Source organism: Acomys russatus, chromosome 21, assembly GCF_903995435.1.
Source record: "Acomys russatus chromosome 21, mAcoRus1.1, whole genome shotgun sequence".
In the NCBI taxonomy this organism is placed as follows: Eukaryota; Metazoa; Chordata; class Mammalia; order Rodentia; family Muridae; genus Acomys; species Acomys russatus.
In genome coordinates this window covers 33237684-33253127 of record NC_067157.1, presented here as the reverse complement: position 1 = coordinate 33253127, position 15444 = coordinate 33237684, and the positions used below count along the sequence as shown (strand labels likewise).

At 45.5% G+C, this 15444-nt stretch overlaps 1 protein-coding gene across 1 annotated transcript in view; it reads left to right on the top strand.

Annotated features, from left to right (window-relative positions):
* Nucleotides 1-15444, top strand: part of Map7 (microtubule associated protein 7) — a 116054-nt gene that overhangs the window by 59799 nt on the left and 40811 nt on the right. Inside the window, exons 2-3 of the mRNA XM_051164642.1 lie at nucleotides 1457-1555; nucleotides 5352-5429. Coding sequence (XP_051020599.1) covers nucleotides 1457-1555; nucleotides 5352-5429 — 177 coding nt within the window. The remainder of the gene's footprint in view (nucleotides 1-1456; nucleotides 1556-5351; nucleotides 5430-15444) is intronic.

Sequence of the window (15444 nt, the reverse complement as noted above, 5' to 3'; positions counted from 1 at the left end):
TAATTTCAGCTGTTTAGGTTCAAACCCCTTGAACCTTGTTTTCTAAACAATATCTAATAATAATAAATAATATTTTCTAATAATATCCTGTTCTGGCGCCTTAGAGAAGGAAATCACAGTAAGCCGTTTATGGGTAAGGACAGCAGGCTAGGGAGGAGCCAGGAGTGCCATTTGTAAATAGGTCAGGAGGACCCTGATGTCACAATTGAGCAGAGATGCAAAGAAGTGAAGCAAAGACCCCAGGTGCCATATGGGAGAAGAGCTTTACATGCCCAGAGTCTGGAATGGACTGTGGCGGTAGTTGGTTCTCCTGGAGCAAAGCCCTATGGGAAGTGGAACCCCTTCAAGACCAAACCACACCACACTTCCCAGGCCACGGTAGAGACCTTGGATTTTACTCTGGGTGTGGTGGGGGGCGTCGCTAGAGAGTTCTGAGCAGAGAGAGGGTATGAAGTATTCTTATGTGGTCAGTGACACGAGGACAGACTGAAAGGGCCTAGATAAGTGAGAGAACACACTTGCAGGAGAGATGATCAGACGCGGTGCTCAGCCGCTTTTCAAGGCAAAACAGAAAGAACTAATGAATTAAGTGCAGGGAGTGAAAAGAGAAGCCAATGATGACTCCACAGGCTCAGGCCCCTTCAGCGGGGAAAGCAGATGGAGTAGCCGACGTGAGTGGGCATTGGAGGTGGAGGCAGGAAAAAGGCAAGGACTGGGTTTCGACATGATTTCTGAAACTGCAGCGACCATCCTTTGAAAACAGGTCCCGTCGAGCAACTTATGTAAAACAACTGCCCCGGACATGGAGAAGCCTGTAAGAACCAGAGGTGGGCCTGTTTTTCCGTCCCTCCTGAGGACATAGCTGCCTAGAGATGCGCCCAGCAGGTGTAAGGCGGTGTGAGGCACCCAGCACCGAAAAATGCACTGATGCTAATAATTAGCTGTGAGGTTGAACTTGGGCCAGAGCCTTCCTCCTAGCACATTTATCTCCCACTTCCCTCTTGGCGACCTACATGGTTCTGTTTGTGGAATGTTTAAATCTCCTAATGTTTGAACTTTCTAAGATCTGGGCTGAAAGAATGGTCCCCGTAATGTCAGCTCAAGCAGGAGAATTTTTGTCAGTTTGAGGCCACCCTGAGCTACATACTAAGCACCAGGGTAGCCCAGTGCCTGCTATCCAAGACTCGGTCTCAAAACAACAACAGAAAGATGTAGCTTTCCATGAAATGTGGCATCGAGGGTAAGAGCTCTTCCCGCCCTTGAGCACCGCGCTAACCCAGGATTGGTCTGCTGAGCGCTGCCTCCTCGTGGTTGGGAGGTGTCCCTACTTCTGCTTTGTGGTTGTGACTCTAGCCTCCTGATTGATGTAGAGTTAACAGTAAATGTGGACTAGCTGAGTGCTTGAGAATGAATTTTAAGGAACTAATGAGATGTCTCTCTTTGTCTCACTCTGTAGCGTCTGATGCCTATAAAGTACAGGACAAGAAAACTGCCCTCAGCCGCCTCTCTTCTGCAGTTTCAGGACAAAATAGCAACCACTCAGGAAATAAGCCAGGTATGATAGCAGGTGTTTACATGGGGCAGGTTATTTCAAAAGCCTCAGACCCAGGGAGTGCTCTATTCGCATATATGCCTTCATGATAACAGAAGAGGGCATCAGATTCCATTCTAGATGGCTATGAGCCACAGTATGGTTGCTGGGAATTGAACTCAGGACCTCTGGAAGAACAGCCAGTGCTCTTAACTGCTGAGCCATCTTTCCAGCCCCAGATTTCTCTCTTCTAAATAGAAATGAAAGTGCAAGCCTTTTGGAGTCACTCAATAATCACTGAGATGGTATTTGTAGTCACATTTACCTACCATCAAGCCGCATCTCAAAGGTGCTGTGCTCGAAGCCAAGTCATAACACAGTTTTTGAGCCTGCATTCTGGCGTTATTGTATATCTCCTATGAGTTTTCTGAAAACCCACTCAAGTCTTAACATAGACACCCACACAGCAGTAAGCATGTTCCGTTCCCTACAATGGTCATATCCTACCTACAGGGTAATTTTACATAATCACTTGTGACTCATGATCTGTTCCATTCAATGACACAAAGAAAGAAACTGCACACACAATACACACATCAGAACAGGCAACGCCACCTTCTTCCCGGCATCCCAGCAACCGGTGTGTGCTCGTTGGCATATGCACGGTAACGATGGTGATTGATAGTCCCCAAGGTTCTCGGAAACCTGCCTGATGCGTTGTTCAAGCTGTACCCCTCAGCTTCAGTGTGTCATGAGAATGAAGACAGAAATGCCCAGGTCTAGTCTTAGAAAACACTCTCCGTTACACTGAGTTTTGTCTTTTTGTCATGTGGAAAGCATATTTATCTGAGTAGGTTAGTCTGGCCTGTCTTGTAGGAGGAAGACAGCAGTGGATGTTTTTGCTTGAGCAGTCTCAGCCGGGTCTTAACGAGCAGGCTGAGGTCTCCCCTCTACTCAGTTACCTCTGTCCACCCATCTTCCCAACAGCAGCCAGTACTTGCTAGAGGCTTCTCTGTGTCTGGGATGGGAGGGGTGGCAGGGGTAGAGGAAAGTTAATTCAGAGCATGGCTCTTCTTGGAAGAGATTGTATCCAAAGACCTTCTAGGTCTATGTGATCTGGCTGATATACAAACACACCTTTAATATAGGAGACAGAGGCCAAGAGATAGGAGTTCAAGGCCAGCCTGATATAGAGCCGATATTATGTAAAGAAAAGCTTAGATCCAGGCACGGTAATACATGCCTTTAATCCCAAACAAAGGTATAATTAGTCTGTAGAAGGAAGCACCCATGTTTGAAAGTGATGTCTAATTGAGTGGCAGAAAAGGTGACGAATCAGAGAAGATTTGAAAGGATAGGATATGCCCAACTCTAACTAGAAAGGGGAGCTACTTAAGAGGCAGTTTTACAGACAGAGAAGGGAGTTTTACCAGGACAGTGATAAGAGTGATGGGTTGCAGAGAGAGAACTCAAGTGAAGATGGAACTGGCCAGAAACTGAGAAGAAGCCAGAAGATTAGAGCAGATTGCTGAGTTAGTTTGAGGCCAAGCAGAGCAATTCCAGGCTGATAGGGAAGACAGATTCAATCAGTCAGCTGAGAGAGATGTTTAGCCAGAACAGCTGAGTTGAACCAGCCAGCCCAGAGCTCAGAAAGAACAAGGAAGGGTGAGCTCATTAAGCAGTAAGTCTCAGAGGCTGAAGACATTCTAGGCCTAGGTTAGATTGTATGGAGGCTAGCAGCTTCAAGGACCAGGCCTAGGTTAGCGCATGCGTGCTTACACACACACACACACACACACACACACACACACACACACACACACTAAAAATAGAGGACACCTAAAGAGGAAGGACTGCATTGAATATTCATGAGCTGCTTATTACTCAAACCTCTCAGTATTATTTTGCATGGAGGGGTGGGGTGTACCATATAGTTATATTATTAAAATTGCCTTTTTAGACTTTTGTGTAAAATTTAGAATGTGCCTGAAAAGACGATAGAAGCATTGAGTCTTTTAGACTGATACTGTCTACTAACAGAGTTTGTCTGTAATTTTAACAGTAATTGCTCTATCTTAAATACTTCTTACGATGTCCTCTTCTGGTTAACTTTCAACCTTTATATTGCTAGTTTTTAGGAGTAAACTTCACATTTAAGGGACATTATTTAAGTGACAGAGTAAGCATTTTTCTTCTAACTTCACCTTGATTGGTTCTTTTTTTTTTTTTTCCATTTCTTCAAAATAACATTTGCTTTCGTCGAAAAGCACCACCACCATTCCTTCATGAATGACCCTTGACAAATTGCCAGCGAGAGGCCACATTCCCCTTTCTGGTTTCACAATTACACTTTTGAAGGTTGGGGAAGATAGTCCTACACAAATGTTTGAAACTTGATAATAATTAAGAATCTCAAGACTGAAAAGATGGCTCAGCCAATAACGGGCTTGCCTTTCGAAGTCTGGGTTTGGTTCCCGAACCCAGTATGTCTCTTTGGTCTGCCATTGAGAGGCTGAAGGAGATGGCCCTGGGACCCTGTGGCTGGCCAGCTTCACCTGGTTTGTGGGTCCTAAGTCATTGAGACGCCCCATCCCAAAAGAACAAAGGGGCAGTGTTTGAAGAATAACACCTGAAGTTGTTTTCTGACCTCTACACATGTACCATGGCAAGCACATCCTTGCATTCACACACATGAATGAATGTACACGCATGCATGCACACGCATGCGCGCGCGCACACACACACACACACACACACTATTCTAGCAAAAATCTAGTTCAAAGATACATTAACTTGTTACTTTCATACCAATGAGAGACAGTAGGGAAGAAAACATTAGATCTGTTTTCCGTAACTAAACCATTAAATTTTGGCTCAAGCAGAAACTTTCTATGTACAATAAAGACACTGTAGTTCATGACATTCAGAAGTCCTGAGTCTGAGCGGACTTTTTTCAGGCAGCGTTTCTTTAGTATTGGGCAGCACGGCGTGATGGCGTGCACAGTGTTCCAAGCCACGGCTGCAGTGGAGGCGCGCGACGCACAGCACAGGCATGCAGGACTGAGAACACCACATGCTTCATTCCATGTTTGATTTTGAATTAATTTTTGGTTGTTTAACTCCCAGTTTTTCATGGCTCTTCAGTTACATGACCCCATGTGGGGGTCACAACCACAGTGTGAGCAGCTCAGATTTTGATAATAAGAATAATAGACATCTGATAGCATAGTGACACAAACATTATATTACTTGGTAAAAAAATCAAAAGGCTTCAGAAAAATTATGATTTTTCACTTGATTTGTTGTTTTCACTGTTTGTTTTTTCTGATGATGTGGGAAGTGAAAACCAAGGACCCACACACGCCTGCTAAGCACTACCACTGAGCTGTGCTCCCGGTCTTTGATATGTTTAAACACTTAGAAGTTCTCAGAAAAGTAACGATAACCAAGCATATCACCGAATGTAGACACATACTAATTTTCATAAGAATCATTAATATTTCTATCAAATGTTTAAATTTTAGTTATGTGTGTACGTAGTCTGTATAGGGGTATGTGTGAGTGCCCCCGTGGGCTAGAGGAGTTTGTGGGATCTGTAGGGCTAAAGTGTAGGCAGTTGTGAATCCCCCTGTTGTTTTGATGGGAATCAAACTTGGTCCTCTGCAAGGATAAATAACTGTTAAAAAAAAAAAAAAAAAAACCTAATGGTTCTTCCATTGAACGCTTGCTTCAGCCCCTCATTCATCAGCACTTTAAACAGGAGATAAATGCCAATATATACCTTTTTAAAATTCACTCTTGTCACACTCTCCCATTTCAGATCCCCCGCCTGTGCTACGGGTTGATGACCGGCAGCGTCTGGCCAGGGAGCGCCGCGAGGAACGAGAAAAACAGCTAGGTAGGTAGCCCAGGCCTGCGTCACCTGTGTGCGGTCATTCACTGGCTGCCTTGTTGAAGTGCTAGTTTTTCTGCTCTGGGACAAGGGACACTTAACACTGAGAGGGTCGGTGTCGCTGTGGCATCTGTGCTGGTGTGTGCGTTCGTGTGCTTGCCTGGTGGTTGGGAAGCAGCCTGGTGTGTGGTGCAAGCAAAGGGCAGGCAGCTGCAGCCTACGACACCAGCAAAAGCAAACGCAGCACCAGGACAGTAAACACACATGGAGGCACGAGATTCGACACTGCCACAACTCTTCCTGGTGTCCACGCTGAAATAATCCTGCTGTTGACTTTACAGACAGGAAAGGCAGGGACCTGATGCCAAGGCTCCTGCTTTTCCTCTTGTCACCAGAGGCCCTTGTGAAAGGTCAGCAGCTCTAGGGTTCGCCTGTAGCCACCTGGTGAGCTGAGTCACAAGACTGGCTTACCAGGAAGTGGTGAGCATAGCACAGAGGAGGAACAGTTTCCCTGTTCTGGGACGTCGGCTGAGGATGCCAGTTTGCCATCTTTCGTTTTCAAAACTGAACTTTTATATCAAGTGGTCTTACGGTTTCAACCCAACCGCTATTTTTTTACTTCACTTTTGCTTTTGGCAGTTTCCTATAGAGAGTATTTTGATTCCCATCGCCCTCACCCTCTCTTAAGTTTCTCACACCACTGTTGTGGCTATGCCAAGTCCCTTTCCCACATTCGTCTCTTGTGTATGTGTGCGTGTGCCTGTGCACATATGTGCATTCGTGTCTGTGTGCGTGTGTATATGTAGGTGTGTGCTCATGTGCCTCTGTTCATGTGCATCTATGTGCACGTGTGTGTGCATATTTGTAGTCATGTGCCTGTGTGTGCTTGTGCAGCTATGTGCATGTGTCTGTGTGCATGTGCACGCACGTGCACTCGTTTAGCCATGGCCGTGTGTCAGTGGGTTTGCCTTTTTTTTTTTTACAGAGCATTGTAAGCTGAGCAGCAGATACCCAATTACAGACAGTGACTGGCCCTCCCCAGCGCCCATCAGTACAGTTCAGCAGGAAGGGCAGGACAGGTTGCCAAACAAGGGTTCTTATGAGCTCTGAAGAGAAAATGCTTAGCATGTCTAGACTGTGCAGATGTTTTGAAACTAAGTCAGGCTTGGGCCTGAGGTCTTCACAGGAAGCGGCCCGTGCTGTACTGAACTTGTGAGGTCTAGAAGAGCCAGTTCATCCCCAGGAGAACCCAATCTCTCTAGACCATTCCTTCTGCTGCTCCTGACCAAGAGCCCAAGTACGTGGCACTCGTGGCCTGGTGACATTGGTGACGGTTTTAGCACAGGCCTGTTTCTCTTCCTACAGTAGCAAGATGGCACCATTTTGTTTGTTACTGTGCTTTGTTTGTTTGTTTGGTTGGTTGGTTGGTTTTCCAAGACAAGGTCTCTTTGTGTTAGCCTTGGCTGTCCTGGACTCACTTTGTAGACCAGGCAGGCCTCAAACTCACAGCAATCCGCCTGCCTCTGCCTCCCGAGAGCTGGGATTAAAGGCGTCTGCGACCACACACGGCTTGTTACTGTGCTTTTTGCTTTTATTTATTTTTTTAATTTAATTTTTTTTGTATGAGTATGTATATGTTGTATGTATGTATATTTGTGTGTATGTTTCTATGTATGTGTGTATATGTGTGTGTATGGTGTGTTTGTGTGTGTGTGTGTTTGTGTGTGTGTGTGTGTGTGTGATATAAATGTGTGGGTCTCCATGCCATAGTGTGTGCTTAGAGATCAGAGAACAACTTTGTGGAATTGGTTCACTGTTTCTACCATTACCTAAGTTTTGGGAAGCAAATCCAAGTTTTCAGGCCGGTGGGAAGCCATTTTACCCACTGAGCCATCTCGTCAGCCATTTTTGTTAATTTTGTTTTTACTGACATAGAGTCTTATTATATTTACCCAGGCTGGCCTCAAACGTGGGATCATCTGCCTCCTTAGTTCTGGGATTACGGGCACGGCACACCATACCCGATGCTGCTGAGATGTTTTAAACACACTTTCACTAGCTTGCTGGGAAATAATTAAACTCTGCTGCTTTCCGAGCCTGGTGTTTCCTCCTAGACCTCATGTCCCCTGCTTGTGCCAGGTTTCCTGCAGGCAGGCAGCTCCCGGAAAGCAGGCTGGTTGTGGCTTTTAGGCCTCCACCTCGTTCCATGCACATTGCTCCCTACTAAGGTTGGGTAGACAAGTTGGCCAGCACTGGAGTATTAGAAGAGAAAGGCTTTTAATGAATAGGAGACCATTTGAAATATGCACAGTATAAAAACAATGACAACAAAAAATCGACTACTACTGTGCTTTCAAACTTTGTAGTGCTGCATATATAGAAATGTTTAAATTATTAGAAAGAAATTAAAATTAATGGCTAATGATCATGATTATTTTCTGTTGGGCATAGCTTGAAATCATTAGGGTTTTTTTTATCTTGTTGGTTTCTTTGTTTTTCAGTCCAGATCTTTTACTTTATTATTTTATTTTATTTTTATTTATTTACTTATTTATTTTGGTTTTTCCAGGCAGAGTTTCTCTGTGTGGCCTTGGCTGTCCTGGAACTCACTCTGTAGACCAGGATGGCCTCTAAACTAAGAGATGTATCTGCCTCTGCTGGGACTAACGGCATGTGCCACCACCACCCAGCCTGTTGTGATCTTGTAAAAAGCAAAGTTAGAAGCAGGGAGGGAAAGGTCGGTGTCTTCATCTGGTGGCGCGGTGTGCTTGTGCTGGTGGGCAAGGAGGCAGTGTCTGTTCTTACTTTCTATGTTAATCTCTGAGTCACACTTTCGTGCTTTTATGGTCAGATCATATCCTATGGCCTGTTCTTTCTATATTGTTCTTCAGCTTTTCATATAAAATCTAGCATAATTCTTCCTGTGTGAGACTGCTCTGTGGGTTGGCTGGGCATAGGGCCTGTGCACTCTGAAAGCTTTCCGTTCTGTCTTAAGAGCTCTGTAAGTGTCTCCTCAACCACCACTCCTGAATCAATTCAGGCCATCCCTCGAAACTCCCTCCTGATGTCTGCATCTCTGGTTGTCTCTCTTCCAAGCTTCCGTTGTGTTTGTTTTCTTCACCTAGGGGGAAGTGTCTCTGTCCTGCTCATTTGTCCCCATGTGCTCGGCTCTGTCTTGGTGGTGGTGACCGTTCTCGCGTCTCTAACTCCTCACAGGCAGCAGGAGGTGCCCAGTTGCCTGAAACAGAGCTTGTTTTGCTCTATGGATTTTGGCATAGGCCTCTGTATAGCCTGGGCTGGCCTCAGGCTCACAGCACTCCCCCTGTGTCAGCGCCCACCTCACCCCTAGTTCCGAGATTACAATTGCGTGATGCCACGCTCTGCTTTAAGCACAGGTCCTGTACAGCTACATTGTCATCTCTCTCCAAAGCCGAGTCACCGTGGTAACATCTGTGCCCTAATCGGTTGTACCTTCCTGGCCCTGAGAAGTTCGGGGTCTCATTTTGGGTTTTGGTGGTTTTTTTTAGGGGGGGAGCGGTTAGCCAGTTTTGACATTCCCACTGTTGTTAGAGGTACTGGAGTCTTCTTTGTACCGGTCTTAGCTACTTCCACGCTTACTGTGAAGACATGAGGACCCGAGTTCAGGCTCACATAAAACTGGAGTATGGCTTTGTACGTATACAACCACAGCTCTGAGCAGGAAGGCAGAGCCTCAGAGCTTGCTGGCCCAACAGTCTTAACTGAAACAGTGAGCTCCAGGTTAAGGTGCAGGGTGATAGTGGGAGACAGCTAGCCTCAGTCTCTGCCTCTACATGCACATGCATGGGTCAGCACCTGTAAACATATGCTCAGATCATGCATGAGTCAGCACACATGTACACACACATGCTCACAGCATGCATGCATGAGTCAGCATACCTCTACACACACATGCTCATGGCATACATTAGTCAGCATACATGTAAACACACATGTCCACAGCATGCATGGGTCAGCACACACATATGCTCACACCTGTAAGTACACATGCTCACAGTATGCATGGGTCAGTACACACATATGCTCCCAGCATACATGAGTCAGCACAGCTCTACACACACATGCTCATGGCATACCTGGGTCAGCACACCTATACACACACACACACACACACACACACACACACACACACACGATCACAGCATGCATGAGTCAGCATACCTGTAAACACAGCTGCTAGTGGCATGCATGGGTCAGCACCCCTCTACACACACGTGCTCACACAAGCATATACCACACATACACACAGCACACGCACACACAGAAATCTTCCTTGACTGGCCCAATATTGTTTACTGATGAGTATGTGGCTTATTCAGGGGCCATCGGCAGCTAAGCCCAGACAGTCTAGACTTAGCCGAATCCTTTAGGTGAGGCTTCCGCCATCCCTAACACAGCATAAGAGTAAACCATGGAGTGTTCTGTCCCTGTGGAATGCCCTCTGCTGTTCTTCTGGCGCGGCCTGAAGGAGATTTAACTTAGTCACAAAAGGACCCTGTGGTTCCTCCACTTACACCTCTGTGTCAAATCAATGCCAGCTCTCACCTTCCAAGCTTCAGAGGCAAGTCACAGTCACCCTGTCGGGAGATGTTTAGCATACCTGCCGCATTTTGTGTATATTCTAGTGCTATCTTATACGGTGATGAGTTATTTCTACTTAATTTGTATATGCCTCCTTGGGAATATAAATTTAAAGCCCTTTTCCCTGTGACCTCCATTTCTCAATACATGGCACAATGTAAATATAAAATATGTGTAAGGAAATTTGCTGATGTCCCTTAATCTGCAGTCTTCTGTGAACTCATGGTGACTGTGAGCAAGGGGATGGCCAAGATACTTCATGATTAGGTGTTGTGTCGTAACTGATAATGTAAATGGTTTTATAGACTGTCAACTTGTTTTGAAGTATACTGTGAAGATTTAGCTTAAGGAAGTCCAGAGATTCTACAGCAATAGTAGTGATCAGTAGCACCCTTGTTATCCCCTGTGTTAGCTGCTCAGTCACCAGTGCTGGAGGGAAAACTTCCCAGGAAGTTGTAGCACTGTGGGTAAACAGCAGTCCTGTGATTCAGAGAACTGATGGACTTTTCTCAGAGGATGAGGAGTAGAGCATAATGGGTCCTGTTAGGGCTGCGGGTGAGGGGATTGTGTGTCCTCACACAAGTGTGGTGCCTAGGTGGTGTGTTGACACAGATTTGACACAAACCAAGAGAGTGAAATGTAAGAGTCTGTAAATGCTGGATTTTAGCAACTTCTAGGGGCGAGAAACTTTGTTCCTGTCCATTAGTAGAAATAATAAGCCCTGGTACTAATTTCTCTTCAAAGATCATTGATGAGGGTCAGTGAATTTGGCATTTATAGGACAGTGTGAACATTTTATTCCAGATAGCTAAAAGCAAAACAAACCACCGCCTCATTTATCACAGTGTTTCTTTGTTTGTTTATATGAAATCTTGCTATGTAGCCCAGGCTGACCTTGAACTTATGATCTTCTTGCCTCTACCTCCAGAGTGCTAAGAGCATAGCTGCGCACCATCATGCCCAACTCCACCCTTTCCCTTTCAAAAGGACTTTGTGTTATTTTGATTCGTGTGTTCATTCAGCTAATAGTTAATAAGTGATTAGTTTTTCACCAGAGATGCTAGAATATTAAAGATAGTTTTTGTAACTCCTAGGAGCTGAATAATAGTCAAAGGTAACATAATGTCTGAGCCAACATTCATTTCTCTTACATCCCATAATATAATGATATCAGATTGTGAGCGGGTCAGTAAATGCCCTCAAACTATATCTGGGATATAACTTATGGTTCCTGCTGCCAGCACTTGTCAAGCTACCGAGATTCTCTGCTTTGTTGCCAGACCCTCGCTTCCTCTCTCTCCCGCGTTGTCTGTTCTCAACACCGTGTCCTACCTCTGCTTCAGGATTCCCGATGCCTTTCCGTCTCACCCAGGACACACCAGAACCCTGTGGTTGGCCTCCTGCTCCTTAAAGCCACCAGGCACATCCTTGAGTCAGAACCTTATCAGCTGTGGCTGGCCCCACCTGGGATGCACTGTCTGAGACACCTACGCAGCTCACTCTCTCCCCCTTCAAATGTATTGAAATGGGGTAGTTCCTGACCACCTTACTCAGACTCGCAGCTCCCTCAAATCAGACTCCCCTTTTCTCTCTAGTACTGTCAGCATCTAAGCAGGTATGCTGTCATTTGCTGTTAGGTCAGACTCTCTAAGGTACACCTCCCATAAGGGAAGAGGGCCGCACCTTTTCCAATTTCTGAAGCCCAGTAGAAGAACCTAGAACAGCCTTGCACACAGTAAACGCCCTTCTTGTTGGATGGTGAGTCGGGTAGATACGTGCATTTTAACTGCAGGTTAACACAGCGCGTATTGCAAGTTAGTGCCGTTGCCTGGTTACCACACGCACGGTGCCTGATTTTACTGTAGCGCTGTCACCTAAGTGCTAACCTCTTGAGCTTAACCTGCACCTGAGATGAACAAGACAGAGGTAGTCTGTAAAACAGCTGTACTTTGAATCTTATTGACCTCCATGTGCTATTAAGATTAATATTCCTGCAATATCTTGACAAAGTTCAAGAGAATACCTAAGAAATATTTAACAACAGCAACAACAGAAACAGCCCTCCACATTTCAGCACATGCATACTTTATTTTTTTGAAAATAATATAGAATGAGTTTCAAGCGTTAGGTTTAATTTTTCAAATGTTTTGGAATATTTTTGGTAAACATCTAGTTATTCCATCTTTTCCAAACACCAAATCTTGTGTTTGCGTGTGTATGAGTGTGTGCGTGCATGCGTGTGTGTCTGTTTTGTTGTTATTGTCGCTGCTGTTGTTGCTGTTGTTAATGGTACCTAGGGTGTTAGCCTGCTATAGATAACAGTCTAGCACTGAGCTACACCCCACAACCCTCTGAGACCAAAGCCTTTGTGAATGTATTTCAATTCCCAGCCTTGGCTGTCTGGACTTTTCTGGGTTCTATAGCATCATGGGGGAGGGGTGTGGATGCTGTGGTATGAATGTCCCCCTAGACATGCTAATACATACATGAACACCATAAAAGAGAAAAGGTAAATGTAATTTAAAATGTTTAAGTGATGATAGATTATTACATAATATGTGTACACACACACACACACACACACAGAGAGACAGAGAGAGACAGAGAGAGACAGAGAGAGAGACAGAGAGAGAGACAGAGAGAGAGACAGAGAGAACTCTTGTTGAATGTATAAATTTTTAGTTAGCTTGTGTTGGCTAAGTTTAAAGGTGTTCAAAAGATCTAACAGAACATATTTTCAAAATAACACAATAATAAAAGAATGATTTCAGCCTTGTAACAAATTTCAATTAAGTTAGCTAAGGTATTTGTATTAGACTCTGCCCCTCCAACCAAGGCTTTACTACTTTGCCTTTTTTCTTTTTTTTTTTTTTTTTTTCCTTTCTAACTTTAACGTGTTATCACTTCAGGGACAGCAGTATTAGTAAGTATGATCTGAGAGATAAAACATCATTTCATCTCAAAAATACTGAGAAGCAGATAGTGTCAATTAGCAAGCAAGCAGTTACGGCCTGACCCTGGCAAACACTGCGTGTGAAGCCCTGTCCAGTTTCATACTTGATATCATTTGTTGAACAGTTTTCTTCTGGGGAAAGGTTTAGAAACCTCAGAAAGTAGTCACGGAAAAAGGAGAGCCAGCAGCAGGGAGAGAGGACAGAAAGGGGGAAGAAAGGGAATGTGTCGAGACCCAGGAAGCAGTCCCTCCTTCTCCCTCATCCAAACGTCAGGCACGTAAACTAGCAGCCCTTGCGTCTGGCTTAGCGCTGGCCTCTGGTCTCCAGCTCCTGGTGCGCCCCTATATAAAAGCTCCTAGACCCACAGGTGGGTAAGAGGCAGCTGCGGATCTAGATGTCTTCCGTGGGAGGAACGTGGACATTAGCGCATACCGGAGCAGGCTCAGACAAGAAGACTACACGCTTGTCTGTGGGTGGGTCAGGGAAGCAGGACCTCAATGGAGTCTTAGGATAAGATGCCACAGACTCATTGTCTTTTTCACTCCTAAATTTACTTTGCCTTTACATGTGAAAATAAGATCTTAAACCTGAGGAATAAGAATCCTTGTAAGCACGATAAAGGATGACATTGAGGAATGGGGACCTTCCCCGGCTCTCCCTGTGTGGAGGAGGGGCATTAGTCACTGGGAGGGGTTCCAGCCCAGACCTTTACCCAGAATGGCTCTTTGTGCTTCTACTATCACAGTCCGGAGTCTGAACTCCAGCCCCACCACCTACTCGTTGTGAACTGTGGAGCAAGTTACCTCACCTCCCTGTCTGCTGGGGTGAAGATAACTTAGCCTGTACATAGCTACTGGGGGCCGGCATCAAGTTTGAGCTGAGCCTCTTTCCTGTGACAGTGGTGATGGAGGAGCGTGGCCAGTCAAGTGTCTAGGTGCCTGGAACCGCAGGCCTGATGATCCTGGGCTGAGGACTAGCAGATAAAGGGGGGTGTGTGCTTCCAGGGAGGGTTCAGTGAGGCAGCCAAGAGAGGACAAGGCCACCATTCCGTGAGGAGTGTCAGAGATTTGGGTTGAGGTGGGAACAGGAAGATTCCAAGCACAGCCATTGGTTGAGCCAGACTCCATTGCTTTATCAGAGGCTAAACACAGATTAGAACTCGGGGACTTTCTATCGCTTCATTTTGTTTCCTTAAGTCCTCCACACACATAAGCTATGGGGCAGCTATGGGGTTTCCTCGTGTATAAATTGCTGTCCCAGCACCCTTCAAGCACAAGGAAACAGGCAAAGTGGGAAGGCCCCTCAGACAGGAGGCAGTGCTGTCTGTGGGTGCCCTGCAAGACCTTGCCAGACAGTCTCCACTGTGTGCTCTAATTACAGTTAGAGGGAAGGCAGTCTTATCTCAGCGCTGAGACAGGAGAATTAACTGGAGTACAAAAGCAGCTTGGGCTACATAGTGACTTTCGGGCCTGCTTAAGCTACAGAGTGAAGTTCTGTCTCAAAAAAAAAATGCTAATTAATTACTTAATTATTAAAGGAGGGGCTTGAATTGCATTCATCAAAGCAATGTAAGTCACTTTGCTTGACAGTCATTTAGTCCTTTATCTCTCCTCCCTCCATCCCACCTCTCTCCTCCCTCCCTCCCTCCCTCTCTCCCTTCCTTCCTTCTTTCTCCACCCACCTGCCCCCATGCTAGGGAAGGACCCCATGGCATGCTTTAAACCATCCACTAAACTAGACCTTGCAAACATAGACAAGAGCATGGGTGACACCTCGGGAACAGACAGTGATAGACAAACACGCGCGCGCGCACACACACATGTATCTTAGAGAATATTATACACTTTTTCTCTAACTTAGAAATCAGATAATTTCCTGACGATTACAAAGTATTAATAGTAAAAATAAGACCCAAACTCATAACTCATCTGTTCTTATCACTGTCCACTTTGACTGTCTGTGGTATTAGTGGCTACTCTGGTACTCAGTGTTACTAGAAATGCTCCTACGCCTTACTGTAAAACTGAGTTGTAGCCTAGTGGCAGACTGTAGCGCGCGCGCGCGCGCACACACACACACACACACAGAGAGAGAGAGAGAGAGAGAGAGAGAGAGAGATGGAGAGAGGAAAGAAGAAAGGAAGGGAAAAAAGAAACAAAGAGGCAAGACTGTACATTTTGCAGAAGGTGATGATGTCCACATGTTCTCTATTCTGTTCCTCGTGCAGCAGTGAAATATGTTCTCTTTTATGTTTAATATAAGATATAGAGCAATAAGATAATAAGGTAATAAAGTACCAGATGACAAAGGAAAGGGGGAGCGGTGCCCCCAGAAAAAGACAGAAACAGAGACAGGAAGAGTAAGAGGGAGAAGAGGGTGGGCGGGGGTAGAGAGAGCCACGGGGAGGGTTTGTCCTCTTATATAGCCCTGGGCAGAGCCACGCCCCA